Below are 27,616 nucleotides of genomic sequence, written 5' to 3' on the forward strand. Positions count from 1 at the left end.
GCGCCCCCGGGCCCGGCCGTGCCCCGCGGGATCCCTGTGGAAGGGCTCCATGCCTGCAGCGCGCTCCGCCCCAGGGGCGCTCGGGCACCGCGGCGCGGCGTGGGCTCCTCTGCCTGGGGCACCCCCTCTGCCGCCGAGCCCTCAGAAACATATAGCATGCTCCTTTTTTAATTTTTTTTTTTTAACTGGCTAGTGGTAGGCGAGGCAATGCTGCTGCTTGCGAGGTGTGCGGCGAGAAAGAAATGAGTTCCTGTTTAAACATAGGAGGTTGAGATTAGCAACCGAGTTTCGGTTCTGCAGCTGGCAGCGGGTGACCTGAGTGAATTCGAAGGTCTCGTTCTGCAGGAGAGAAGCTGCTCTTTCCTGTGTGAGGGGAGTGTTTTCTGAAAATATAAACGTGTGATGCTGTGGGTAGTCCAAAGAAGGTGTAGCTGGTGCTAAAAGTCTCTTCTCATTGTTGAGTTCTACACGGTAAATGATGATGTTGACATATATAATTGAGGTTGGACATTAGGAGAAATTTCTTCATAGAAAGAATGATTAGACATTGCAATGGGCTGCCCAGGGATGTGGTGGAGGTGTTTAAGGAAGGACTGGATGTGGCACTTGGCACATGTGGCACCGTGGTCTAATTGATAAGGTTGTGCTTGGTTGTAGGTTGGACTTAATGGGTTCAGAGTGCTTTTCCAACCTGATTCTGTGAAGGTGTTACTGCATTGCCAGTAATCCCGAGGGCTCTGCCAGGTGAAGGAGCCAGTCCCAGTTCTGCAGGCTCACATGACTGCGTGCTGCTCAGATCTGTTCAAATTCACATAGAAATGGAAGGGAAGGTGAAAAAAACACGGGTGGATTGTGACGAACATGAGCTTAATACAACTTAAATATCATAGCACAACAAAATACTAGTAGTTGTGGCCATCTGCACAAATCATATAACTGTATGTATAACTCTTCATTTAATTTTTCTTCAAGCAGAGGAGAGATTCCTGTACAAAATCAGATAATACAGTTTGGGCATGTTTGAGGCACAGAGTTGAAATCCCACATTTTTGGCTCCTGCAAATGGAGCAATCATCATTTAAAATAGTTAAGATTTTTAAGACCTTTATTGACTATTTCTCATAAATTTGGCACTGTCTCACAATAAAAATACGAAAAATAATTTAGAGTTGAAGATGTTTATTGTTATTCCTTTCAGTACTCATGAAAGTCTTGTTAAAAAACAGTGGTTTATCATTTAGAAAGCTCATTCCTAGAAGGGAGGGACAGAATTCAAATAAAAGAAGTGCTGTAGAAAGAAAACTGCAAAAGCATTCCAGGAGAGCTTAGTAGGCAGAGTATCACCATGTGCTGCTTACCTTGATCCAAGATCCTTTTGAATCTGAACCAAACCTGTGGATTAAATGCTCAAAGATTAGGAAATTAGATGATTCAAGTCAAAATGCATGTTCAGAGTTGACTTTTGCAAGTTTTCCTTAGCTTTTGACTCTCAAGAACTCTGCCAACAGACATTGGAAAAACTTTGACTTTCTGTTAGACTTTGGCACGTTGTAGTCTGGCTCTTGCACACTAGTTACCTGTTCACATTTACCATAAATAATGGCTAAAAACATAACTTGCAGCTAGATTTTGGAAGTAACTTCTGGAAGGGTTTGTTTCCTTCTCTTTCCCCCACCCCTTTAAGACTTTTTGTCTTGTGGGATTTGTTTGCAATCTGCTAGCTGAAGCTCTGAGGCAAGTTTGCCAGATCTGGGGCTGTATCATCACTCTGCACATCTGGAAGTGGTTTATGTGCTCACATTCCTCCAGCACAGCGTCTGGACTCTGCGCTATTCCTCAGCAGCAGAGAAAGGAAAGAAAACCAGCACAACTCCAAAGTAAACTTTGAAGAGTTCAAAAAAGGAATTGAATCATAAAACTGTTACTGTGCCCTGTAAGGCCCTTGTGGGGGTGACTTCAAAGGAGGATGGTGGTCGAGGACGCTTTGGCAAGAGTGCTTACAGCTGTGGGCTGTATCTAGGATCCAAGTAAATAACTCTACAGCGCTTCAGGAGAGAGGAGTCCCGAATACTGTGCTGCTTTGAAGAGGTAAAAAGACTAATTAAGCGGGAAATATCTGAGCAGTAATGTCACTGTTTTTGAGCTTTCCCTTCTGCAGCCTCTCGTTTTGTTACAGGATTTGGCAGCTGAGTTAGGGACTGCCAGGTTCCAGGAAATAATGTCTACAGTAAATGAGTAAATATTTGCAGGGGCACAAATGTACCCCTCTTTTCTTAAAAATCAGTAGGTAATCAACTGGTGTTTCAGGGGCTTAGGAATGCTATAGTTCTAGAACTCAGACTTGTGTGAGAGTCTGTCTTTTGATTTTAACATTTAAAACATGGGTCAGTTTATGTGGATTTAATAATTTCTGGAGATAACATGAAGCTGTGGCTGTGCAGCTTTCATCTTGCAGTGATCATCAGGATTGTTCGTGGCTATTGTTGTGAATGCTAATTCAAAGATAGTAGGCAGCTCTATGGAAATCAGGAGAAGATTGTCATCAGCTAAAGTGGGGTTAGAAAATTAGTCCAAAAGTGTAGCAGATTCTGTTGTCTCTCTGCTTACCTAAATGAGTAGAGTTTTTAAGTGTAAAAGAAAGTAAAACTTCTGTGTAGTGCGTGAGGGAAAGGCTTTCTCAGCTGTGTTTTTTTTTTCCAACAGATAAGCTTGATTTCCTCTGTGTATATTAATGCCACATGAAGAGAATGGTCTCCTGGAATGTAGATAAGTAGTGCAGATGTGGAAGAACTTCCAGAGTACTCCTTTCTCACTCCAATTAACCATTAGCTGAGACTTAAATACATTTGAATATAAGGGGTTTGTAAACAATGCCACATCTTAGATTTCATATAATTTTGGTTTTGTCATTTAACTTGTTGGTCAAAGTAGAGACTAATTTAGTATTCTGTCTGAACTTGAGCACTAACCAATGGGAGGTGGTCAGTTTTGTGACTCAGATTTTGAGAATTCTTGCTGTTCTATCTGATTTGTCAAGGAGTTGGGATAAACTTCACTTTTACGTGCGTGTAGAACCAATCTTATATCTTAATCTGTGCTGTAATGTGTCCATATCTGTCAGTGTCGAAGCAGGAAAAATTGTTTTTTGTTCTATCCCTACACAGTATAAAGGTTAGATCACACAGCTGGATTTTTCTCTCCCATCCAACTTCTAGTGCTGTTTTTACTGTTGGTTGTTGTTGTTTTGGTTGTGTGCTTTGTGTTTTCTTTCATAAACAGTTGTTTTGGGTCCAGAATTCAAACAAATGTTGTATTTCTCATAATCCTGTAATTTAGGGATTATGTTCTGTCTTCTCAGGCCTGGACTAGAAGCACAGTTTTAGGGAAGGCTACCTCCTTTTCTTCAGCATCACAAAAAATATACATAAATACAAGCCCACTACACCCACTGGAAGAATACAGCTGTAAGAAAATATTTGCACTATTGCTCTGAAATTTTTGAGGGTCTAGAAGACACTGCCCTGGTATAAGGTTCCCATATGTTTGGGAATGCATAATCCAGCAAGACTCCAGTATTTGCTATAGTTACTATGTTGGGGGTGAAATCAGAGATAAATATATTTATAAATTGCATTAGTGGATGTTTTAATACTGCTTTGCACAGTATCTTAAAGTGTACTAGAAATCGCCTACTGACATGGATGATCAGATGGGATTTATGAAAATGTTTTTCACAACCTATTAGTTGCTTAAATTATTAATAAAAATGTTTAAAACAGATAAAATTAATATTTGTTCAAAAACAAAAATGTAGTTACGGAGATTAATTGCAGTTTTACTTTTATCAGTTCAGCAGTAAAAATTCATAATCCAAAACCTAGACCTTTATATAACTAACTAGAATTCACTTGTGGAAATAATGATATTTCTCTCTTTTCTTTTTTTTTTTAATTTTAATTATTTTTTATTTTAGTTTACCACAGATCATACTTCTCATTCAACAGGACACATGGCTCTTTTAAAGAAAGGTAAGAGAGATTAAACACATTTAAAAGATGTACTTTTTAAAAGAGGACATAAATGTCAAATCCAATTTCTCATGCAACTGTTTTCAGAGTTGTGTACAAATTTATAGTTCTGGTATTGCTAAATTATAACTTTAAGTATGCAGATAAGTCTTTTCCTGTTAACTGTCAGATAAGTACCACCATAATTCACATTAATTCAAAATTACTCACTGCTTTACTTCACAAGAGTGGAGATTGTGAAATTTCCCACCAATACTGCAAGTAGCTGCTGTTTTCATGTGAATTGTGCCCAGGGCACTGAAGCTGAATTTTACAGAGCTCTGCACATTAATGCTGTTCATACTTAATATTGAGGTGTGGCCCCAAGAATTGTGGGGTTCTCATTAGCTGTAATCGTCAGTGACTGAAAATGGACTTCCGCATTTATTTGTGTGCCCAAAATTTCTCAGAAGTCAGTGGGCTTTTTTCTCAGCTGGTTTGAATTAGTGACGGTTTGGTTTACCAATTTCAATCTAGTCTTGTGCCCAGTTGTAGCCACTTGGCCATTTTGATTAAAATAGATCAAAACTCTGTTCCTTTTGCTCTTTTGAACACGTTAAATACATTTTATGGTGGTACAAAAGTAACAGAGTAGTCTGAAACAAAGAACACCCATGTTGATGAGGGCAATGTATTCCTTCCCTGTTGTGCTTGGTGAACTGTCACAACATCTGCACATGCTTGTTTTGTGTTGAATGGTTTAAATTTATACAAGACAGTCTTCTCAGAACTATAAATCAGAATATACGGTCAGATATATTGCTTTGATTTTACTCATTTAAGTTACCCTGTCACAATAAGTATTTTCAAATATTTTTAAACATTCCTGGTTTCACTAGCATGGTGGGTTTGTTTTTCTAGAATTTTTAGTATTTTGCTCAAGTACACCTTCAAGATCTGAACATTGAAATAGATATAAAAATTCTCCTGTGTCTGAAGTTTCATCAGGGAAGCATAACAGAATAGAAGGGCTACATAAAAATAATTAACTCATTAAGTGAGTGTAAACAGACAAAAGACTAGCCAGGAAGAAAAACCCAACGTTCCGAGTTCCTGGTTAAATTCAGAAACATGTGAATTTTCTAGTATGGATAACCCAAATGTACTGGGACTCGTATAATTTAGTGAGCAAATTAACCATGAAAATCAGATAGTTTGGGATTACTTTAATAAGGGAGAATTATTGTTGTGTTTTCTAATGGAAAGCTTTTAGCTTGATCAAATAACACGAGAAAAACACAACAGGTTATCAAATTCTTCTATCACCTGTACTGGTTGCAAATTGGATTTTTTTCTTAGTCAGATACTTGGGAATTAGCTGTTATGTTGATTGTTAACACATTCTCCCTCTTGTTTCAGTTAACCAAATCTTACTGGTACTTCTTGTCTTAACCGTGTGCGCTATTCTGTATAACAAAGTTCACCAAGTGCCCTTGGCATTAAGAAATGAAACAGGTAAATGACTCTCACTTCAGTTTCATTTATGTTCCTGTTTTGTATTCCTCACGTCTTAACTTGAACAGCAGTTTTCACCTTACTGAATGTCCTGCCATAGATGAGCTACTCACACTGTTGCATATAGTCTGTGATGAAAAGCATTTTGCTCCTGAATTACTTGAATAAAATTATGGGAGATTGATAGTGATGACTAAGAGTTATAATTCTGATTAAGTTTTTATCCAGATGTCACTGATGTAGATGGATGCTGGAGTATATCCTTACATAGCTGAACAGATTGGAGCTGTCAAGTGGTAATAAACTTTGATCACGACTTGCCTCCTTGGGAATGTTCTTGGCTTGATTATTCATTTCAGATAGACCATCAAATCTTCATATTTACAGCAGAAGTTTTAGCTGGAATTTTTATAGTGACAGAAAACTGCAAGGTTAATAAAGTTGGACTAGTATTAAATGTAGTAAGCTATTTATACAGTATCTATATAAATAGCTTACTTGCTGCTGCCAGTAAAGGTAAACAAACTCTATATTGATATAAATAATTTGTTTTCAATATATTTTTCTTGGGGTTGTTATGACTGTAATTGTTATGTTTTAACCAGTACAGTTATATCTGTTTAAGTTCTGTAAGTTAATCAGGGATATAAATCTTTAGCAGGAATGTGACCTCATTCAGTGTAGTTTAGGGTTTTTTCCCTTATATCATTAGCAATTTCCTGGTGGTATAAATTTTTGTACTCTTCCATTCAAGCCAGCTTGCCAAAGAAGTGGAGCCCATGCAATTGCACTGTCTCTTTGACTTACCTCCTTCCTTTAATAATTTTGGAACCTATTGTTCAATTTGTACTAAATGTAACTGAGAAGTCTCAAAGGTATTCAAACCTCTCCAGATTTCATATGAATGAGCAGCTACATGAAGGACAGGCTGAATTGTGCCCCTGCTGAGTAGAAGATTCTGAAAATGCTCTTATTTATTCTATTTGGAGGCATCCAACAGTCCAGTCAACCTGCAAGTGGTTCTGGATTAGCAACAGCTCAAGCTGTGTGCCTTGCAAGATGGGGATGTGTGTAGGATGTGGTAAGGAAAAATGGAGTGGTGATAAAATGATTCCACTGCTTGTGGTAGTACTTACTCATTTTTGTGACCCAGATCTGTTGTAAAATCGATTTGTTTCTTGTAGTGGACTTAGAGAGCCCTGAGGAAATGGAGGAAGAAATCCCAGTGGTGATCTGCGCTGCTGCGGGCAGGATGGGTGCAGCTGTGGCCGCGATCAGCAGCATCTACAGCAACACAGAGGCCAATGTTTTGTTCTACATCATTGGGCTGAAGACAACCATCCCACACATTCGGTACACACCAGCCTTGCTTTGTTTTGGGCTGTAGTTAGAGCCACATTGTTGTTCCCCCTAGCACAGGCATAACCACTTTTGGAGTTCAGAGGGCTTTTCAGGAAAATGTAGTGGTCTTGGGAGCACCCCACAGGATTCTGTATGTGATGGAAAAAGGCCAGCTTTGTCCTCCACAAGGCACTGAGTCGTGCAAAGGGGTGTGAAATAACCAGGCCATGCCTGTTCTTAGGTTTTTGTAGCTAGGTTGTAGAAGAATCTGTAGTGAGGTAAGGATACACTGCCTACTTGTCACAATCCCACTTTGTGGAACTGCAATTACCTCTTCTGGTGCTGGGTCTTCAGCTTCAGAGTCGAAAAAACTTGCTGTTTAAAGCTAATTTCAGTTGATGATGTATTAAAGTTATAAAACGAGAACCAAAAAATATTGTGATGACTTTCCTTTCTTTCCATTTCACTTCCTTCTTTAATTTCTCATTTCATTTCCTATAATGAAATGAAATCTCAGGATTTCAAAATGAATATTCATCTCATTAAATTTCAGTTCATTTCACAGCACTTCATTCCATTCAATTTAATTGTTTTCACTTAATTTCAGAATTTTCTTCTCAATTTCACTGCATTAAATTTTCCTTTCCTTTCTATTCTTTTTGCTTCAATCCTTCTTTTCCCATTTTATTTCCCTTCCTGAAATGAAAATTCCTCATTTCTTGAAAGGAAATGAAATCTCTAGATTCCAATGAACACAATTTATTGAGGTTTCATCTCATTTCAATGTACTTCATTTCATTCTATTTCCTTTCACTGGTTTCACTTCATTACATAGTTTTCTCTTTTTTTCATGTCTCTTCTTTTAATTTCACTTAATTCCTTGATTTGCTGTTTAATTTCCTTCCATGAAATGAGAATTCTTCATTTCATGAAAGGAAATTATATCCTGACATTTCAATGAATGTAATTTCATGACGTTTCAGTTCATTGTTTCAGCATTCAAATTTGCAAACATTGTCTTGAAGAGGACCAAGTTGCGAATGCAAACGAAAACATTTCTTAGCAGTTCTCACCTCTGGCTACTTCAGTTCTGTAGCCTTTGTACCCACAATTTGTGTCAGGAGAGAAAATAAACAGTGGTGTTAAAAAATCTGACAAAAACATGAAAATTAATTTTAATTAGTTCAGTCCAAAGAAAACATGATTAGGAGGTGGTATAGAAGTCATCTGGAAGAACATAAAGCTAGGAAAGGGAGAAGACTAACCTCAGCTTTAAACACACTGTAGAGAGGGTAAGAAATTATAATCTTTAATTATAGCAAGAAAACTTAGAAGAATATTGTAAATAATGGTGAAAGATTAGTTGTTTGGGCTACAGATGGAGTCTCTGGTTTGGGGAGTGTGTGGGGTGTTTGTTTTATTGAGGTTTTGTGGGGCATTTTTTGTATTTTAAGAATAAGTTTAACAAAGGTCTATGTGCAGTAGCTGTAGACATAAGTGATTCTGTCTTGGGATAGAATAGATCAAGTGAGCTTTTAAGGTCTCTTATTCTCCTAAGTGTCTGTGAATTTCCTCCTGGAAGTATGAAACACTTGATATTTCTTTTATCACTTCTTTTCTTTCCATCACAGAAAATGGATTGAAAATTCTAAACTGAAAGAAATAAAATTTAAGGTTGTGGAATTCAATCCTATGGTACTAAAAGGAAAAATCAGACAAGATGCATCACGTCCTGAGCTACTTCAGCCTGTGAGTCAATGAATGCCACGTAACAAATTACTGAGGTTTTTAATAATTATTGAGGGCTTAAAAATGTCCTTGATCTGTTCCATTTCATGGAGGAGGTGTGTGTATATGTCTCTTCCAGTGTGACAGCTAATGACCATGAGATGAAATTAGTCAGAGTGACAGCATAAACAAGAGATGTTGTACACTTTTCATGCAATGAGTACTGCATCTCTAGAATTCCTTGCTGGAAGGTCTTGTGGATGTAAAAAGGTACAGGGGTTCAGTTAGGATCAAAGTTCATATTTAGATCACATCTAGATCAGAAAATGCCTTGAGCTGAAAATAGCTGAAAGCTAGGAGAATACATGGAGCAACTGTTCTGCATGCTTGCTCTATTTTTATTTTTCACTGAGCATCTGGTTAGGACCACTGTGAAAGCAGGGGCTGGGTAAAATGATCTGAATTCTTATGGTTGTTCTTACATTCTCAGTCCCCTTTCCCTCTGCTGTTCTTCATTGCTATTGTAGAAGTTATCCCATGTCTGTGTCACCAGTCAAGTCATTCCTTTAGAATGGATTGGTGATACTATTACATTTTGAAATGTTTGGTGTGATGTATGCTGTAAAAATGCACTAGGAAGAGCATTTGCAGCAGGTCCAGAAAGGTGCTGCTTCCACTCTGCTCTGCACTAATGAGGCTGCATCTGAAATTGGAGTGTCCACTTCTGAGCCCACCAGTATAAGAAAGATATGGGCTTACTGGGGCGAGTCTAACGTGGGCTACAAAGATGATTAAGAGGCTGAAGCATCTTTTATATGAGAGGCTGAAAGAGTTGAGACTGTTTCAGTCTGGAGAAGATAAGACTCAGGAGGTTCTTATCAATGTGTGTAAATACTTGAGGGGAACAGCAAGAGACAATGGGCACAAATAACATGAAATTCTCTCTGAGCTAAAGAAAAGCCTTTTTAAAGCATGAGTTTAAAAGTCTCAGGTTGCCCAGAGAGGCTGTTGGGTCTCTGTCTGTGGACATATTCAGAACCTAACTGGGCATGGTACCTGTCAGCCTGCTCAAGTGGGCTCTGCTGCAGCTGGGGCGTTGAACAAGAGGATCTCAAAAGGCCCCTTGCAGCCTAAAGGATTCTGTGAGGAAGCAACAGATTTGGGCTACATGGTTAGGGCTATAGTGGATAAGTAATAACAGCAATAATAGTAATAATACTGGGTTTGAGATAGCAGGAAAGCTATGGGGAAGGAAGCAAATGGTCACTGATTAGTGCTCAATAAAGAGAGAAATTCCAACTGACTTAATAGAGACAGAAGCCTGAGACTGCTGCGTTAAACAGCTTTACTATTTAGTCTTTACCTTTTCTTTCTCTTTAATAGCTGAACTTTGTTCGATTTTATCTTCCTTTGCTTATCCAGAAGCATGAGAAAGTAATATATTTGGATGATGATGTCATTGTTCAAGGTAAGCTGTTAAAAAGCAGTTTCTAACAATTAAAATCCAAGTTATTGCAGCTTTTACAGCCATTTGGAAATATGAGATAGAAACTGAGGCAGCTGCTAGGAGTGTTGAACTTAGGGAAACTACAAATAATTTGTTTGTTTAAATGAAAGTTTGAGGAAGAACTTACTTGCATATATTTTGAATAATTGTGATCAAATTGATTTAATTGATTCTGGTCAATTGCTAAAAGATACCATGGATTTCACTCAGATGCTGCAATGTTTATTAAGTGTGTGACATGCATTTCTTTCTGGTATTTAAATTCCCACAAATGCTATCAGATCCTTATCCAGAATTGCTGTTCTTGAGAGCAGGAGGAGTTTACTCAAAAAAGTGGATGGAAGCTCCAAACACTCAAAATATGGTTTTGAGCATCTTCAGCTCAGAATGTAAAGCAATTTGCAGAATCATGAAGATTTCAGAGTTCCTAGTCGAGTGGGAGCACTTACAAGACATTCAAATCCTGAAAAAACATTTTATTTTTTCTTATCATCCAAGTGATCTCTTTTGACGCCAATTATTTTTTTAAAGATTCATTTCTTGTGAGTTTTTTCTGTTCTGTTTCCAAGTTGTTGGTTGTTTTTTTTTTTCTCTGTAGAGCTGTTGTCTTCATATTTGTTTTATCATATTTTCTTGATACTTTAAAGCACTTTTTAACCAGAGTGTTGTGTTTTAACCCTGGAGGGCAACTAAGCAAAATTTCCTTTGGAAGGAGTGAGTATAACTACAATAAACTTTTGGGCCTTTATTAGTCTTTGTTGTAAGAACATTAACACTAGAGAATTTGTATATGACAAAATTATAATTCTCCACTGCTTTTCTGCACCTTTTTATAGTTTTGTCTCTTTAGAGGCAGATTTCAGACCACCTGCACTTAAAGGGGTCACTATTTGCTGCTTTGTAAAAGACAACTAGTTCTGTCTCATTTTAATTTGCCATAGACTTCCTCCAACATGGGTGTTTCCAGTGACAATCTCTCCTTTTTTGGTTTTGTTGTTCTGTCTGTCATCAATGGGCAGCAGCAATATTTAACTCTTTGTAAGGTTCCAGGCCTTCATTTAGACTCCAATTTCAGGAGCAGCTCAAGCTGAGCCTGCCACTCCCCCTTCACCCCTGCCTGCGCCTGTGCTCACCAGCACAGGGCTCTCTCTTTCCCTGGGGGTGTCAGCTGATGAGAACTGTGGGGCTGCAGGGTAAAGGTGCAGTTTCACATCACACCTCATGGTGGACCGCTGCTGACCAAGTGGCCTTTCCTGTCCCCAGGCAGCTCCTCTTACGTGTGTAACCTGCAGTTGTGCAGCTGCAGAAACAGCTGATTCAGCTGTTCGACCTGGCAGAAGACCAGCAGTAAAAAAGTAAAAGAGATAAAAGCAAAAAAGCTGTACGGGGTTGGGATGCAGGCTCACTCAATTGTTGTGGCAGTGCTGTGCTTCCCACCTGCCCTGAAACTGTTCTGGCACATCTTGGGTACCTGACAGTCAGGTGAGGAGTGAGGTGCCAGCCATTACAATGTTTCCCTCCACCAAGAAGAAGCTGGGTGGGCTGTGAAGCCAGCAGGGATGTCAAGTGACAGGTACATTTCAATCAGCCATTGCTGGGAATCCAGTTATCTTCCTAGGAGATAAATATGCCATAACAATAGGAAAAACCTCACCTGTACAAGACATTGAAGTGGAACTTCTGTGGGACTTGAAGAGTTCAGAAAAATTGCCTGTGCCCTCCCTCTCCATAGACAAGCTCAATGAATGCAGAAGTTTGTAACCAGGCTTTTTTAACAGTCCTATTGGCTTCTGCTGTAGCTGATTTTGGATAAACATAATATTAATGTATTGAATACCAATGATAATATCTAAAGAAAGACCTTAGACATCCAAATGCAAATTTGAAAATGGTCCCATATTACAAAATTCAATAGGGGCTATCCTTAAAACTGGTGTGTGTGTAAGATATGAGAGCTGATGTTATCCTATCAGCTCTGCAGCAGTGCAGTAGGTCTTGTCTCATGCTTGTGACCTTTCTGTAATCAGGTGACATCCAGGAACTCTACAATACTAAGTTAGCTCCTGGACATGCAGCAGCTTTTTCAGATGATTGTGATCTGCCTTCTACACATGAAATGGTTAGAAGTGTAGGGATGCAGGTAAGATGCCATTCTGGAATTCTAATAATGAATGTGTTTGCCTATAAATATAAGGTGATTTTATGTGTTTTCCCCAAAATGAAAGTTTTATATATATATATGTAGATAGCTTTGTAATAGAACAGGTAATTAAGGACTTTTTGTACTGGTACAGTTGTGGTGCTGCATGATTTAGTGTGGGTACCAAAAACAAACATAGCAAGGTAAAAACCTTATCAAACTTCCATGGTACTATAGTGTGGAAAAAGTAATTTAATATCTGGAAGTATCCTGCCTTACAGCCTTGTCATACAGAACTCATGACAGGTAACCACCATCTAGAAACTTATCTTTGGGAGAGTATAATTAGCCTCCTTCTCAGTGAGAGTGAGGTGCATTTACATGTATCTTTACAGAGATTCATAGGGGATGAATGTACTTTTTTTTTTTTTCTTAGAACACATACATGGGATTCCTGGACTACAGAAAGCAAGCCATTAGAGATCTTGGCATCAGTCCCAGTACCTGCTCCTTCAATCCTGGAGTAATTGTTGGTAACATGACTGAATGGAAACATCAGCGGATTACAAAGCAGTTGGAAAAGTGGATGCAAAGAAACGTAGAGTATGTGTAGAAATCTAGCTTCATGCTTTACTTTTAATACTTGTTTTACAGTTTTAGTTCCATTTAAAAGCTCTTCTAGGTTTTTTTAACTCCGAGCAGTCTTTCTTTTGAGATCTTGTCAAGTGAAGTAACTCATGTTCCAGCATTTCCATATGTTTAAATCTGACCAATTCTGTACCAGGAAATGGCCACTTGGAATTTTACTCTTGTGTTCAATCACAAACCACGCTTAATCCTGAGGGACATTGAGAACATCTGGTTCTCATTTTGGGTGACCATCTTAGCCTGGGATGAAGCCACTGAATGATCTTCCCTTCCTGAGGCTAGCTTAAAGGAGGAGAATTTCCTCCTTGCCAGATACTTATTTTTAATCTTCTGCCTTTTGTACTAAAGATTCCTTGAGGTTTTGAACATATTCTTTTATTTTTCCTTTTGCAGGGAAAACCTCTATAGCAGTACCCTTGGGGGTGGTGTGGCAACCTCCCCAATGCTGATTGTATTTCATGGAAAATACTCCTCTATTAATCCTATGTGGCACATAAGGCATCTTGGTAAGTTTAATTTCTCACTGTTTGCAAGTTGGAACTATCATGAGTTTGTGAGATTCCAGTGCAAGACCTTATGTGACTTTACCTCATGTGCCACTTACATGGAAAGAATATATGAAATATCTGAATATAGTGAGAGACTGAAAAAAGTCAGGTGCAGTGGAAGACAAGGGGAGGCCTGGCAGTTTGTTGTCAGCATTTTGGAGGATGTAGTTACCTTTCACCAGAGACTGGTGAATTATCCTAGGAAAAACATAATGGCTTAGCTGGTATGGTAAAATGAATAGATTTTACTTTGGTTTTAATCCCAGCTATGCCAAGATGTTGAAAGTGTTGAGAGAGGAAACTTGTTGAGATTTTTTGCTGATGCAGCATAAGAGGCATCAAGCTGAAAAAAAGCTGCTGTATCATACAACTAGTTGTAAATTAACATGCAAGCATACTAATCAGATTTCTGAAAAAAGTCACCTGAATTTAAGTCACTCTACAGTGTCTTACATTATCAAAAACTGCATTTTTTTTTTAATCTTCTCATGCAGGTTGGAGTCCTGATGCCCGTTACTCAGAGCAATTTCTTCAAGAAGCTAAATTACTTCACTGGAATGGGAGATACAAACCTTGGGACTACCCCAGTGTCCACACTGATCTCTGGGAAAACTGGTTTATTCCTGACCCCTCAGGGAAGTTCAAATTAACTCGTCCTGATAGCTGATACTGATATACTGCATAACGTAGTGTATGGGATGCATTTAATAGTTTGAGATGCAACATGTTGTATGAGTGATTGATTCTAGAAAACAAAGTATTTGTTAGAAATATGAATAATTGACCATCAGTTTTGTGTGCTTATGGCAGGTGAGGGAGGCCAGGTTGACCAATACATAGTTCAGATTATCTTGACTTTCACTAAACACTTACAGAGGTGAAATTCAGTGTCAGACAGAGTGCTTTAATTTAAGGTCTTTCTAAGGAAGATTCCAATGTCTTCTGGTAGGAAAAAATCTACACAGGAGATAGCTGCAGTGTTATGTACAAGAAGTGTTTAGTTATCTAGCTCACATGAACAGCCTGAATTGAAAACCAGGGCACATATTACTGTGTTCTGTTGTGTGGTGACTGTTTTGTGGCATCTCTGACTGTAAACCATCCTATAGTGTACTTAGCAAGATGCAAAATACATTCCAATACGCTGCAGTACAATTCCTGATTTTATTGTGAAACATTCATAGATTTAAGACAGATTAAGAACTTCTGTATCACTGTAACAAAAAGAGCACCAGTTTTGAGGGAGGACACAGAATTGCAGTATTTAGTGGAATGGTCATTGCACACTCAACTGTATTTTATACCCAGATAACCAAGCGGGCGATTCCATTAAGGAAGAGACCTTTCCCTTCCAATCAAACAGGATAGCCTTTCAGGAGTTACATCCTACTGTGCTACACACTCAGCAGTGCTAATTTCATGCTTCTAATTTTGTTGAAAATAAAACTAAATTGTAACAAATCCCTGATGCAAGATACTTTGAGCACCTGCAGGAAAACATCCATGTAAACAGCAATACATGATACAGTACACTTTAAATAACAGACAAGACAAGTCCTATACCTTTCTGACAATATGTGGAACAGCTTTATGCTGCAGCTAATAAACACAGTCAGAATTATAATGCACACTCACTCAATTGAAGATTTTCAGAATTAAGCCACATAATTTGGGAAGAAACTGTAAACATCATGCCTGCCTCACAACATGTTGACAGTGTGTGATCTCTGTAAGACGTGTTACAGCAGGATTAGAACTAACCAGTTACACACAACTGACAACTGTCACTAGCTGTGAGGAGAGGATAAATCACACTGGTACAGGAAGATGACCAGCATGGAGTGTGGAGATACTGTTTGTGTCTGTTTTCAAGTTTGTGAAGCACCAAATGTTGTAAGATCATCAAAACTTTAGTGTTTTGATCAGCTTATTGCTTTTACTTCATCTTTTCCTTACAAGATAAAAGAGGGAAAGAAGATGAGAATTAGGCACCAGGATGAATTTTTTTTCTCAGTCACTAATATCGGACAAAAACGTGTATCATTTAGGCAAGTTCCTCAGAAGACAGTTATAGTTTCTATAGACAACTTCTTATTCATGGAACAGCTGTTCCCTGTATTAAACTCAACTTTAACTTTTAAGTGGAATAAAGGGAACAACCACTAAGGTACTACAGATTGAAAAGAGCTTAATGTTAAAAACTGCTAAACTGCAAATCTATTTCATCCTGTGCTAATTGTACATGATGAATAACATAGTTGTATATGACTTTTAAGAGAATGCAGTCTTTCAATTCTCTGTCTTATTCAAAGGTGTTATCTCCTGCTAAAGGTGAAGGGACTAACTTCATGGAAATGATGGAGTTTAAATACCACAAAATTCAAGAACTATCACTGCTCTTTGTTTTTGCCTTTTTTTAAAAGCAATTCCAGTTCCTTACATTGTAATTTAAGGGGAAAAGAGATGGAGTGGTAGAGAAACCTTATCCTAAGAGAGCTCAGGTAGGATATTTAGGCCCTGTCCTGTGTGACACAAGTTTTCCTCCCCAGTGTTGTGACTTGAGATGATGTCTTCACTCCCTTCATCCTCAATTATGGTACACTCACTGAAGAGACAGAGCTGTCTTGTCCCACCCAGAAGATAGCACCCATAGCTGCAGAACACAACTTTCTACACTTTTTAAGATGGTAAAAGGCAGGATTAAAAAGCACCATTTCCTTAACTGTGCATAATTAAAAACACCGTTTCACATAAGGTAAGGGTACATTTTCCATTTCCCCCCCTGGATATAAAAGTATTAAGAGATATCCATATATTGAGGGATCAGTAAAAAGTATACTGCTGCTGTTCCTACCATGTTACCATTTATGGAATAAAATTAACATCCCAAAGAAATCTTCACAAATGAGAAAGCAATTTGTTAAAACTGCAAGACGTGGTATACATTAAATATAAAACCCATATACAAAAAAGGGCTAACTTTTTTTTTAAAAGTTTGGACAGTTCCTTAAAATTTTCTAGTTCATTGATTTCAGCCTACCACACACTAACTTTGGACTATAATAAAATAACTAGGGGAGATAAAATACTATTCAGATGCTTCAGTTGGAGAACTGAGGTACCAATCTTGATCACTGCATTAAAACTGCAGCATGTGTGCATAGCTGAGAAGGAACAGCTCCTACATGCTGCTTCCCTCCTCTTCCCGTGTCATGCCAGCATTGAACTCTGGAATCTGGTCTGCAAAGGACTGTGTCATCCACTGTCCATTAGGAACCTCGCTGAAGGACGACCCTTCGCAGTACTGTGGATTGCTTTCTGCTGAACAAACAAAAATCAGACAATTTTTAAAGGCAGTTGACACCAGGGGCTCTTTGTTCCCCAGCACTGGCTGCAGACTGAATGCCCCAAGCACCTACCAGTTCCATTTGAAGACAAGCTGCACTGGTCCGTGCCATACGGTGCACGGTCACAGTAAGCTCCTCCATACGCTGCTTCGTAGCCTGGGTCATACTTTTCTTCTTTGACAGCCATCTTTTTAGCATCCTCTGCACAAACAGAACAGCTCAAGCATTAATATTTAGAATAAAAATTATCAAAGAGCACTTCTATCAGAAAACATTTGAAAAACTGCCACAAATTCCACAAGATTCTACCTGCTCCCCTTAAAAAATGTAGCCTGTACTAAAGAGAATGGAATCTGTAATTCTATACCACACACTTTAGCGAATCACATCTCCCCATTAAAAAATTCTTTCTTTCTGCTTGGGAAACTGCTAGTATTGTAAACTACATTACATTTTAATGAAGTGTGAACAAAATAACAACAATACCTTGTGCAAGCTGCAAGTCAAATGTGTACTGCACCTCCTGGACCTCCGTGTTGGGTGCAATGCCTTTCAGTTGATCCCTTAAGTCTTTCAGCTTAATGTAATAATGAACTTTATCTTGTGCCCGAGGAAACTGAGCACATCTTGCACTGGATGATGGCATAACATAGCAGAGCTTGAGACAAAGAGCAAGAAAAACAGCATTACTGATCCCCAAGCTATGAGTTAATACTTAGTGCATTCAGAACAACTTAACTTTTTAAACTATTTGTACAAACTTCAACTAATGCTAGAGGTGGTTATGGAAGGGGCTAAAATGACTTTCCACTTTTCTTGGTCAGCCATCTGTCTTGCCCTGAAGACAGGGCTGATTACCAGCTGCTAAGCGAGCACAATTTTCACCAGTTATTTATGTGCTGCAGGAGAAGCAGTACCCATGTGTGCTACAAGAGAACAGAGCACACTCCAGAACTCCCTGAACAAGCAGAGCTCTGAGCCATAGAGGTGTATGGGATAGCATGCAAAGGTCCCAAACCAGTGAGGGAGGCAGCACAGCTTAACTAGCCTGGCTTATTGGCCAAGTGCATCTGCATGATGTATGCCAGGCTGTGAAATTGTTAGTGTTGTTGGAGCCAGCTTCAGTGTTTCTTTCTACCTCTGCCAAGAGCCCTAACTAAAGACATCAAGTTAGTACAAGAAAAACAAATTGTATTCAATACTTCTATTACCATGCAGTCTTTATGAACAAGTACCAGTAAAGGGGATTACTTTTCTTACAAATACATCTACTGCAGAAGTCCTTAAGAGCTACCTAAGGAGCAAATACTTTATCCAATGATTCTTCAGGCTCTAATGGCAGCACTTCCACCTTTAGAGAAAGGCAGCTGAAACTTGCAGCACTAGTAATTGAGGATAGAAATAAGAAGAAAAACAATCCAAACTTTTGAACTGACAAGATAATGAAGCTTTAGAATAAGCTACCTTGGCAAGCAGTGTAATTGCCTTTGCTTTAGCTTGTTTATAAGAACACATTAAACAATCAAATTATTAATGATACATAGCTGGTCTCTTGAGATATTTTCCAGCACTGAAGTTCTATGACTAATGCACTCTTCATCAAATTGCTTGTTTTATCTTAAGCATCCAATTTAACTTCAAACTGCAGATCAGCTTAAGAAGATCCAGACTGATGGAAGCACTTGGGCATGCCCAGATCTAGCAATGCTGAAGGGTTGCATGCAGTAACACAAGGATGGACTTGTTGTTCTTTCTCCCCCACTGTGGCATTGCATGGTCATGCTCAATATCAAAATCCAGTAATGCAAATACCCAGGGAATTGGACACAGGGGATCAGATGAAAATTATCATAAAAGCAAGCACGTGTTACTTGTATTTTATGCAGTCCTCAGAGAATGCACCAACCTACTAACCATAACATACCATTTCTCAAAAGAAGTCTGCAAATCTGAAGAAGCTGCATTAAAGATGTGTCCAAAAACTGCACTACTCCCCTTTCTCTACCTAAGTAAAAACCTTTCACACCTCTTGTACTCAAGTCAAACTGGTGTTATCCTAAGTGGGTGCAAAGCCTGAGATTTAATTCGTTTTTATATAACCAAAATGAAGTGCCTCAGTTTTGTTTCTCAGTCTCAATACTTACAGTTTCTGTATCTGGCACTTTGTGCGGCTGCAGCCCAAATTCCAAGTTCTTAACTTTAATTCCAAAAACTTCTTTACTAAAAATTTCATAAATACCTAAAATGAAAATATAGGGTAAGTGGAAAAAAAAAGAAGCTACTGGCAGAAAAAAATCATTTAAAAGTAAAAGTTCTCACATTTTCCATTAAAAGCTGCTATACGAGGTTTATACTTCTGTAGCTTCTGCATCAGAATTCGCCCTCCTTCCCGAAACTCTTTGCTAAAAGACAAAATACTCAAAATTATAATCACAACTATTAATTCATTAACAAGCCTGATATTTCCTTTTATTGTCTTACCTGGAGAGGTCTTTGCTTCCAGGTGTTGTCCTTTCAACCATGTTTGTAAATCCAATCCCATATTTATGTGGCAAGGTATGGTCATCCATGTGGTTCAGCTGCTCATTACTTAGACCAGACATGAACAGACACTTCCCTGTGATATAGGAAGACAGATATGCATTTACCTTTTCCCAAGGAAAAGAAAACAGAACCAAAAAATTCTACTCAACTACTGCAGTACTGGAATGCTAAAGGAATAATCTATTTTAACAAAGTATCAGTTAATTTGGGAAGACTACTGCCCTATCCAGAAAGTTTTAAAATAGCCAATATTACTTTACCTCCTCCAAGAGGGCAGAAAGGCCCTAGTGAACAGGAATTCCTTATCATTATCCTGCAAACCAGTCTTTTATTCTAGAAGCTCAATACAGAGCTTTAGATTTTGTGAGACATTTAAGCAGTGATCAATATGGATTGGGGGGAAAAATGTAGCAAATACAACATGTCAGCTTTCTTTGACAATCTTGCCATTGCTTCTCCTTTCACTGGGCCTCTCTGATGGAACCCACTGTCTTGAACTCATATTTAGCATATGAAAACCCCTCTCTGAAGAAAAAAAATCCAAAAAACAACAAACCAAAACCCAAGAGAAAAACAAAAACCAAACTAGTTTAATTAAAATGCCACAAGTTCTAACAAAGTTCTACAAATGCTAAAAGAAGAAAGAAAAACAAAAACATACAAAAATGGTTTCCAGGTCCTGGGTAATGATGTCCTTTGTAAGCTGCCATCAGGCCAGGATTTATGCCAATCTACAAAGATACCAGTCCATTTTAACAATGACAACATGGCTTGCTAATCAAGAATTTATTCAAGTTACAGTAACGATGCTTATTCAATTCTCTCTAAGTTACTGTTAATAAAAATGCATTAATGGCACCTTCCATTATTATTTTAAAACCTGACAATTTTGCAGCAGTGCCTCATTTAGATGTGCAAGGTCAAAAGAGCAGCTTAGAGGGTGCAGAGCTTCCAGGAAATAAAGCACTTAGTTATGGGCTCTCATGAATCTGTACTAAATATGAGCCTTAGATTTCTCAGAAATTAGGACTAAGTTACTATGGCTTTAACAGAAAATGCAAAGCAGCTCTACACACAGGAAACAGTTTATGTACTTTATCTTGCAAGATCTTGCCATACAAGCAATATAGATGAGTGAGCAGAAAGAATATAAATCATAACAAGTAAATACAAGACTCTTCTACCTAATCTTGAAACTGAATTACTCACTATCACAATGTCCAGATCAAAGGTCAAAATATCAGGCAAAGTCTTGGTCAGAAGTTCAGCTTCAGATACACCATTAAAACGGTCCACTTTTCTTTTGACTTTAAAAGTATCTGTGATCTTTTCTTGTTTGCCTTTTGACTTGGCTGTTTTTTCTTTTTTAGCAGCAGGCTTTTTGGGTTGCTTTGGCTCAGTTGCTTTGGCTTTTCTTTTCCTTCCCCCTTTTTTAACTTCTGAAACACACAACAAATATTCTTTTTGTGAATTTCCCATGTTGCATTGTGGATATTCAAATAGACTCAGCTAAATGTATGGACACAGAGAGAAATCAAAGAGGTAAATTTACCTTCAAAATTCATTAATTTAAGCAACACACCTGAAGCTTCCTCATCTTCTGGCTCTTAAAAGTTTAGAGATTCAGGCAGCACAGGCACTGGCCATGACATGACCACCCAGAGATTGCTCTCTCTCTCTATGTTCATTAATAATGTTGAGCTGTAGAACAGTGTCACTTTCCAACAGTTAGTATTTTTTTAAATAAGCCACACTAAACATAACATTTCTTAGTAACCAATTCCCTACCTGTGATTAGTACAAAAACTAAGCAACCATTCAAACAAAAATATTTCAAATAAATTGTACCATACTTCTCTTGCAGAAAGTTAAAAAAATAGGTATTTTGAAGCCAGAATCTTAAATAAACCTTCTCTAACACAATGTTAAAACCCATGACTTCAGCTAAAATAATGCATCTACCTACTGAAAAAAAACCTGCTTTTCTTGGAACAAGATAATTATGTGAGACTGAATAATGTGCATACATGAGTTTACTTTCTGTCTTTTTAATTGTCTGGTAGAACACGTTTCTTAAAGAATACAATTAATCAATACTTCTGCAGTGAGCATCAAGAAGAGGAAATCCAGTAGGTCCAAGGAAGCAGTTTAAGAGCAATATTATTTTTTCCCAATCAATCACTCTCACTTCAGCTCACTTGCACAGCCCAGCCAAGCTACCTTTTGGAGGCTCCTGAGCAATGTTTGGCTCTGGAATGCCCTCTAGAGTCGGCTGCTCAGTCATCATTTCCGTGCTGGGCGCTGCAGTCATCATCTGATGGAAGGGAAACGAGTAAAACGCTTGAGCTTGCTGAAGATATGCGTAGTATCTTAGAGACAGAGAAAGACAGAAATACTTCATCAAAAATTTAGAAACTTACTGATGTACCAAACAGAATGTAAACATCAAACTTTATCACGGCTGGCATGTACTGCACTTACATTCTCTGATGACACTATTAACAATATTAACAAGGCACTAAATTATCCACAACATCAAAGCAGTCTGGCTGCTTACCTTGTATCAGTTAACCCCAACATTAACAATACAGCTCTCTTGTGATTGCTATGATGTGGAATTAACACAGCATTTATAAGGGAAGAGTAAAGATTTTTTTTTTTTTTTTTTTTTGGTAAAATCACTGTAGCACACATTTCCAAAGCAAACTATCTATCAAACAGATCACAATTTATAACGCATGTTGAGCCAAAGCTCTCTGAGCTTCCTCAAGTTCCCTAAATTTTAGATCTTTTTTATGTGGCGTCAGTTGCTTGATCTGGTAAGATACAGAATGGATGAATCATTCAGGGCTGTAAAGCATTAAGAATACACCCAGCATTTGTTACTATGCAGATTATTAAACAGCTTTAACAAGCTGTGTGGCAGATGTTGTCCTGCTATCGCACACTGGATCCCAACGCAAGTATTGCACTTATTCCACAAGGCAGTGTTCACACATACACAGATCCTATGCATAAAGACAGTTCTCTCCCTCCACACATTTATTAGTCATATACAACACTCATACCCATTTCTACTTTATTTTGTCACTCCTTTCTACCTACACAGCAACCTTCTTGTCCATAGCTTCTACTGCCTCACACATACATAGCAAGGACTTGGTGAACAGCAGATTTTCAGGAAATAATTTTATAATCTCAGATATATAATTAAAAACACCAAATAATTTTTAGATAGAGATATTTGTCCAAGAAGGCCAATGGCATCCTGTATTAGCAATAATGTGGCCAGCAGGACCAGGGCAGGGATTTTCCTCCTGGACTTGGCACTGCTGAGGCCACATCTTGAGCCCTGTGTTCAGTTTTGGGCCTTTCACTACAGGAAGGTGCTGGAGCATGTCCAGAGAAGGGCAACAGGTCTGGGGAAAGGTCTGGAGCAGCTGAGGGAGCTGGGGGTGTTTACCCTGAAGAAAAGGAAGTTCAGGGGTGACCTTATCACCCTCCACCTAAAAAGAGACTGAAGCTGGGTTAGGCTCAAGCAACAAGTGACAAGACAAGGGGAACAGACCTCATGTTGTGCCAGGGGAGGTTTAGATTGGATATTAGGATAAATTTCCTCACAGAAAGGCTTGTTAACTATTGGAATGGGCTGCCCAGGGAACTGCCCAAGTCACCACCCTGGAGGTGTTTAAAAGATGTTGTAGATGTGTAAATTTGTGGATAGGGTTTAGCGGTGGGCTTGGCAGTGCTGGGTTAATGGCTGGATTCAGTGATCTTAGAGGTCTTATCCAACCTAAATGATTCTGATTTTGAATTTCTCAAAAGAAGCAACCATTCCCTTCTACACACAGGGTTTCTAAGAAACCCACAGTCTTGTGATCAAGACACGAATTTTAACCCAGATATCTATCCTGAAACAAGGAGAACAAATATGAACACACGTCTGTCAGATTCCCAGGGAAGCTGCCTAACAAAGCTATAGGATATTTTCTGTGTACAGGGAATACTTCAAACCCTCTCCAAGAAGAGTTCCATTTTACATCAAATACTTGTGCAGTTAATGAACAAACAAAACTGATTTTCAGATTTGCACATATTTTAGGGCATATTTCTTGCGTGGGTTCAGAACTATTTTTTGCATTGACGTATATATATTACAGAACATTTAAATAAGCACTTTCAGTATCACGATGAAAAGGTAGTGATTTGTTCCTCTCCCCTCCCTTCAGTTCATTATTTTTTCCTCTCCCCGCCCCCCCTTTCCGTTCATGCTAAAAACAAAGAAAAAAAAAAAAGAAAAAGGTAAAGAAAAATGTATGCTCACTGCAACAAAACCAGGTATTAAATAATTCTCAAATGCCCCTCGGGGCAGAGAGACACGATCGCGCCCCACGCCGCCCAGGGCCAGCGCGCTCTCCCAGCCGCGGGCCCGGAGCCTCGGAGCCCCGGGAGCGCCTTCCCTCCCTCTTTGTGCCCAGGGGAGGGGGAGGGAGGCGGCCGCCACAGCGCGGGCCCGGCTTCCCGTGGGATGCGGGGAAGGAGGAGAAGGACAAGGGGCGATCCCCAGCGCGAGTTCCGAGCGCGGCGGGGGCGCCGCCGGTACCTGCCCAGCTCGGCGCCCTCCATGCCGGGCGCTCCCGTCGCTCCCGCCGCGGGTCTCGCCGCCGGCCGCCCCGCGAGCCCCCCGGCCCACGTGACCGCGCCGGCCAATGGGGGCGCAGGGCGGGGCGGGGGCCGTGAGGGGGCGGCGGGGCCGGGCCGCGGGCGCGGTGTCGCGACTCACCCCGGCGGCCGCGGTGCTCCTGCTGCGGGCGGCCTCCGCAGCCGCTTCCCTCTTCCCTGTTCCCTTCCCCCTCCCCGGCGGCGGGGATGACGCATGTCCGGCGCGGTCCGTGCCCAGGGCCCGCCCCGGCAGCCATGCCCGCCGGCGCGCCGTGGCCCACCTACCTGCGGGCGCTGGCGGCCAGCATGCTGGCCATGTTCGCGGGGGCCGAGGTCGTGCACAGGTACTACAGGCCTGACCTTGTAAGTGCTCGGAGGGTCCCGGTCGCTGGTAGCGTGTGTGCGGGAGGGAGGGTCTGCCGCAGAGGCCGTGCCTCGGAGACGTCTCTGGCCTGGCGGTGGGCAGAGATCAGCCTCTGCAGAGGCCAGGCCAGGCCGCCAGTCCTTCACTCTGTGCCGTTCTAGGCTCCTCAGTACCGGCAATACCATGGGCTGCTGGAGCGGGTCCCGTGAAGGGTCACGAAGATGGTGCAGGGTCTGCAGCGTCTCTTTGGAGAGACGACTGAGAGGGGCTCTTATTAATGCTTATAAATACCTCAGAGGTGGGTGCCAAGAGGGTGGTGCCAGGCTGTTTTCAGTGGTGACTAGCAGGAGGATGAGGAGCAAAGGCCATACACTAAACCATAAGGAGTTCCACCTTAGTATGAAGAAGAACTTTCCATTGAGGTGGCAGAGCGCTGGAACAGCCTGGCCACGGAGGTCATGGAGTCTCCGTCCCTGGACACATTCCAGCCCGCCTGAGCGCATTTGTGTGTGATATGCTCTAGGTGACCCTCCTTGAAAGGGGGCTTGGACTGGATGATCTCCAGAGGATGATCTTCCAGCTCTAACAGTGCTGTGATTCTGTGACTCCTCGGGGGAGTCGCCTCCACTGTGAACGTGGTATCGTGTCCAGAAGGGGTCTCTGCTGTGGAAGCTGGGTTTTGAAAAGAGTGTGCAAAAGTGGCAAGAAGGGGCTGTACTAGATTTAAATAGACTTCATTTCCTCCAGTATGGAAATGAAGGTGACCAAAAGTTAACATTAGAAATTATGACAGACAAGGATGTCAAAATTGCAGTCACAGAACTAAACTCCAAATGAGACCTTCCACTAGGGATAGTAATGGTTTAGTTAAACCTCCTGGGGGTCTGACTTGAAAGCTTTCTCTCATCCTTCTGCTCACGTATTTTTCTTGGGTTTTTTAATTCTCTGGGCTACTTTCAAATGGGAAATAAGTTTAAAAAAATTACCATGCTTGAGCTGTCAGCTCAAAATTTAAGCAGTGATGCTGCAGTCATTGATAAATACATTAGAATGTATGTGTTTTAGTAGTCTCTACTGTAGCCTTCATTACTGGCAAACTGACATATTTATTCAGAGTGATCAAATTATCTGTATCTCTTCAGTAGTATGAGTTTTGAGGAGGTGCAGTTCTTGAAATGTCATGTTATCTGGTACCTTTTAAAAATTTTATCTCCAGTTTCAGTGCCTTATTTCTAACTCAGGAAAGTAGAAGCAGTGAAACATTTTCTTCTATCACCGAGAGTATGTGTGGAAACTTCAGCTGTGCCAGAACATTATTACCAAACTCTCTTTAGTGGCAAAAATAAGGTTTGCTCCTTCAAAACAAATGGTCTGTTCTTCCTTTCATCTTGTTTTTTTTTTTTTTTTCAAATTGCATTTTGCTACTATAAAATAAGTGAAGTTACAAAAAGGTAATAATTCTTAAGGTGTTTTGCATGTAGGAATTATATTCTGCTCAGAAAGAGGGCAGAAAAATCACAGTTTAGCTGTCATGCTCTTCCAGAGTAAGCTGATTTACTGTTTTGGGAGTTTAGTTTTTCCTCTGTCACAACACTGATGTCTTTCTCTGTTTTTAATAGAGCATACCTGAAGTACCTCCTAAGCCTGGAGAACTGAGAACTGAACTGTTGGGTCTAAAAGAAAGATCAAGCGAAGTTCAGACTTCACAACAGTGACCAGAGTTTATTTTTGTTACGAAAACTAGAACTGATAAAATATTTATCCAACTGTTTAAGTTGCAGAAATGCATATGTGAAATACTGTGCTCCTGTAATGTGTCTTTGCTTTCCTTTGAGCAGAGTTGCAGGCAGCATTAAAAATAAACATACAGTGAATGCTGTTGGTAAAAGTCCCATCAGTTGTATGCCAAAATGCTTGTGAGGTCGTAAGTCTGGATTACATTTTAGGTATCCTACAGAATAAGGCGTCAAACCATGACACAGATGTATCACTGACAGGAAACCTGCTTTGGTCCATTCCAAGGTTGGAATCTTACAGCTTGGCCATCTCAGTTAAAATGGGGCAAATATGTACAGATCACACTGAAGTCAGATTTGTTTGTGCTCCATTTGGGCATCTTCATCTGTCCATGGCTGCTTTTGATAGCTGTAAATACGCAAAAACTCTGAAACAAAGTGCAGGTTTACCTTTCAGTCTGGAAATAGAATCACCACAACACCCTCGCACCAGGAACTTGAAGATTCAGTCACCATCCTGTGAAGCTGGCTCAACAACCCAGTTTTGAAGGTACAATATAGAGCTTGGGAAGGTTGGGATTGTTTTACTTGAGAAAGGTGCCAGGACAAAGCACAGGCTTCATCCTCAGTTGTCACTTAAGTTTAACTTGTAAAAACACAGTCTGACACATCACCTAGTAAGGAAACAAAAAGCTCCCTAATTCCTACTGCCAAAGTACTTGGAAGTCTTGTAAAAGCAGAAGAATCCAGAAATGACCACAGAAAGTGCTACTTTTACATCAGTTCTGGCTATGAAGCTATTTTATTTACACCTATGTAAGCTGGGGTGGTTTTCCTAGGAGGAAAGGTTTATTATGGTTCTTATGCATGTGTATGTGTCTGCTCTCACCAAATTTTACAACTGTTGGTGGGATGAGCTCCTCTCCTGCTCGTGTACCCATGTGTGCACTTTTTATATAACTGGATCACATCCTCTCTCTCAGGCATCTTTATTAATGACAGCAGGCAGTGACAGAGAGGCTCTGGTGAAACACAGATGTTAAGCCCAAACAAAACCTATCAATGAAAAAAATCTTAATAGATCGACTTATGGTGAAAAGTCTTTTTCCTTTACTGCACCTAAACAAAGCTGAGATTGGCAACCTTCTACTTCAGCAGAAGATAAAGTTTATTGAAGAGAAAATGGGACAGTTCAGCAGTATTTTGTTTCTGTTCTAACTGGGGCATGAACAGCAGTTTTTTGATGATCTCTTTAACAAGCCAGCATTCGCCAGCCCTTGCACTGTTACTCACACTTTGTCAGATTATCACCTCTTATGTTGTTGATTTCTGACATGTAAGATGCATTTCTCTGTTACTTTTGAAAGGTTTTTCAGATCTAAAGGCTGCAGAGGGAAGCTTCTACTAATTAGGCTTAGACTTCTAAGTGTATCCTGCTGCTACTAGAAGCTGAGCAACAGGGAGCTCTGCCTTTTCTAGCACTGAGGGAAATGTCCTCAATAGTGCCCATCTAGGAACAGCAAAGCTGA

At 39.9% G+C, this 27,616-nt stretch overlaps 3 protein-coding genes across 10 annotated transcripts; 2 read left to right on the forward strand and 1 right to left on the reverse strand.

Moving 5' to 3' along the window:
* Positions 1-40: 40 nt before the first annotated feature.
* GLT8D2 (glycosyltransferase 8 domain containing 2) lies at positions 41-19,398 on the forward strand. 4 transcript variants are annotated; one of them, XM_064420483.1, is made up of 12 exons: positions 41-2,088; positions 2,704-2,859; positions 3,359-3,464; positions 3,974-4,028; positions 5,427-5,522; positions 6,707-6,875; positions 8,495-8,612; positions 9,975-10,059; positions 12,126-12,238; positions 12,675-12,841; positions 13,280-13,392; positions 13,929-19,398. In XM_064420483.1, the coding sequence occupies exons 4-12, from the start codon at positions 4,010-4,012 to the stop codon at positions 14,099-14,101; spliced, it is 1,053 nt and encodes a 350-aa protein (XP_064276553.1). In that variant the 5' UTR covers positions 41-2,088; positions 2,704-2,859; positions 3,359-3,464; positions 3,974-4,009; the 3' UTR covers positions 14,102-19,398. The 4 variants fall into 4 exon arrangements, with proteins under 4 accessions (XP_064276553.1, XP_064276556.1, XP_064276554.1 ...); XM_064420486.1 differs by lacking the exon at positions 3,359-3,464; XM_064420484.1 differs by lacking the exon at positions 2,704-2,859.
* TDG (thymine DNA glycosylase) lies at positions 14,580-24,203 on the reverse strand. Of its 5 annotated transcripts, none has more exons than XM_064420478.1 (10): positions 24,109-24,203; positions 21,546-21,694; positions 20,535-20,764; positions 19,987-20,056; positions 19,263-19,398; positions 19,101-19,183; positions 18,926-19,020; positions 17,268-17,439; positions 16,854-16,982; positions 14,580-16,752 (listed from the first exon to the last, which is right to left on the reverse strand). In XM_064420478.1, exons 1-10 carry the CDS (start codon positions 24,201-24,203, stop codon positions 16,616-16,618), a joined length of 1,296 nt encoding a protein of 431 aa, XP_064276548.1. In that variant the 3' UTR covers positions 14,580-16,615. The 5 variants fall into 5 exon arrangements, with proteins under 5 accessions (XP_064276548.1, XP_064276547.1, XP_064276549.1 ...); XM_064420477.1 differs by having other exon boundaries at positions 14,580-16,755; XM_064420479.1 differs by lacking the exon at positions 24,109-24,203 and adding an exon at positions 23,929-24,054 and having other exon boundaries at positions 14,580-16,755.
* LOC135300734 (ubiquinol-cytochrome-c reductase complex assembly factor 6) lies at positions 24,195-26,245 on the forward strand. Its single transcript, XM_064420487.1, has 2 exons — positions 24,195-24,350; positions 25,971-26,245. Exons 1-2 carry the CDS (start codon positions 24,195-24,197, stop codon positions 26,064-26,066), a joined length of 252 nt encoding a protein of 83 aa, XP_064276557.1. The 3' UTR covers positions 26,067-26,245.
* Positions 26,246-27,616: the final 1,371 nt, after the last annotated feature.

The sequence above is a fragment of the Passer domesticus genome, chromosome 5, assembly GCF_036417665.1.
Source record: "Passer domesticus isolate bPasDom1 chromosome 5, bPasDom1.hap1, whole genome shotgun sequence".
NCBI classification, from domain to species: domain Eukaryota; kingdom Metazoa; phylum Chordata; class Aves; order Passeriformes; family Passeridae; genus Passer; species Passer domesticus.

Bases quoted from the DNA above. Each gene is read 5' to 3' on its own strand.
- TDG (XM_064420477.1), bottom strand. From the start codon at position 24,203: ATGCGTCATCCCCGCCGCCGGGGAGGGGGAAGGGAACAGGGAAGAGGG. The intron at 20,765-21,545 runs GTAGCTTGGCTG...TGTGTGTTTCAG, and splicing joins TGCTCAGGAGCCTCCAAAAG to AAGTTAAAAAAGGGGGAAGG. The intron at 19,399-19,986 runs GTATGTTTTTGT...CCTATATCACAG, and splicing joins AGGACCTGGAAACCATTTTT to GGAAGTGTCTGTTCATGTCT.
- GLT8D2 (XM_064420483.1), top strand. The intron at 12,239-12,674 runs GTAAGATGCCAT...TTTTTTTCTTAG, and splicing joins TTAGAAGTGTAGGGATGCAG to AACACATACATGGGATTCCT. The intron at 13,393-13,928 runs GTAAGTTTAATT...CTTCTCATGCAG, and splicing joins GTGGCACATAAGGCATCTTG to GTTGGAGTCCTGATGCCCGT.
- LOC135300734 (XM_064420487.1), top strand. From the start codon at position 24,195: ATGACGCATGTCCGGCGCGGTCCGTGCCCAGGGCCCGCCCCGGCAGCC. The intron at 24,351-25,970 runs GTAAGTGCTCGG...TGTTTTTAATAG, and splicing joins GGTACTACAGGCCTGACCTT to AGCATACCTGAAGTACCTCC.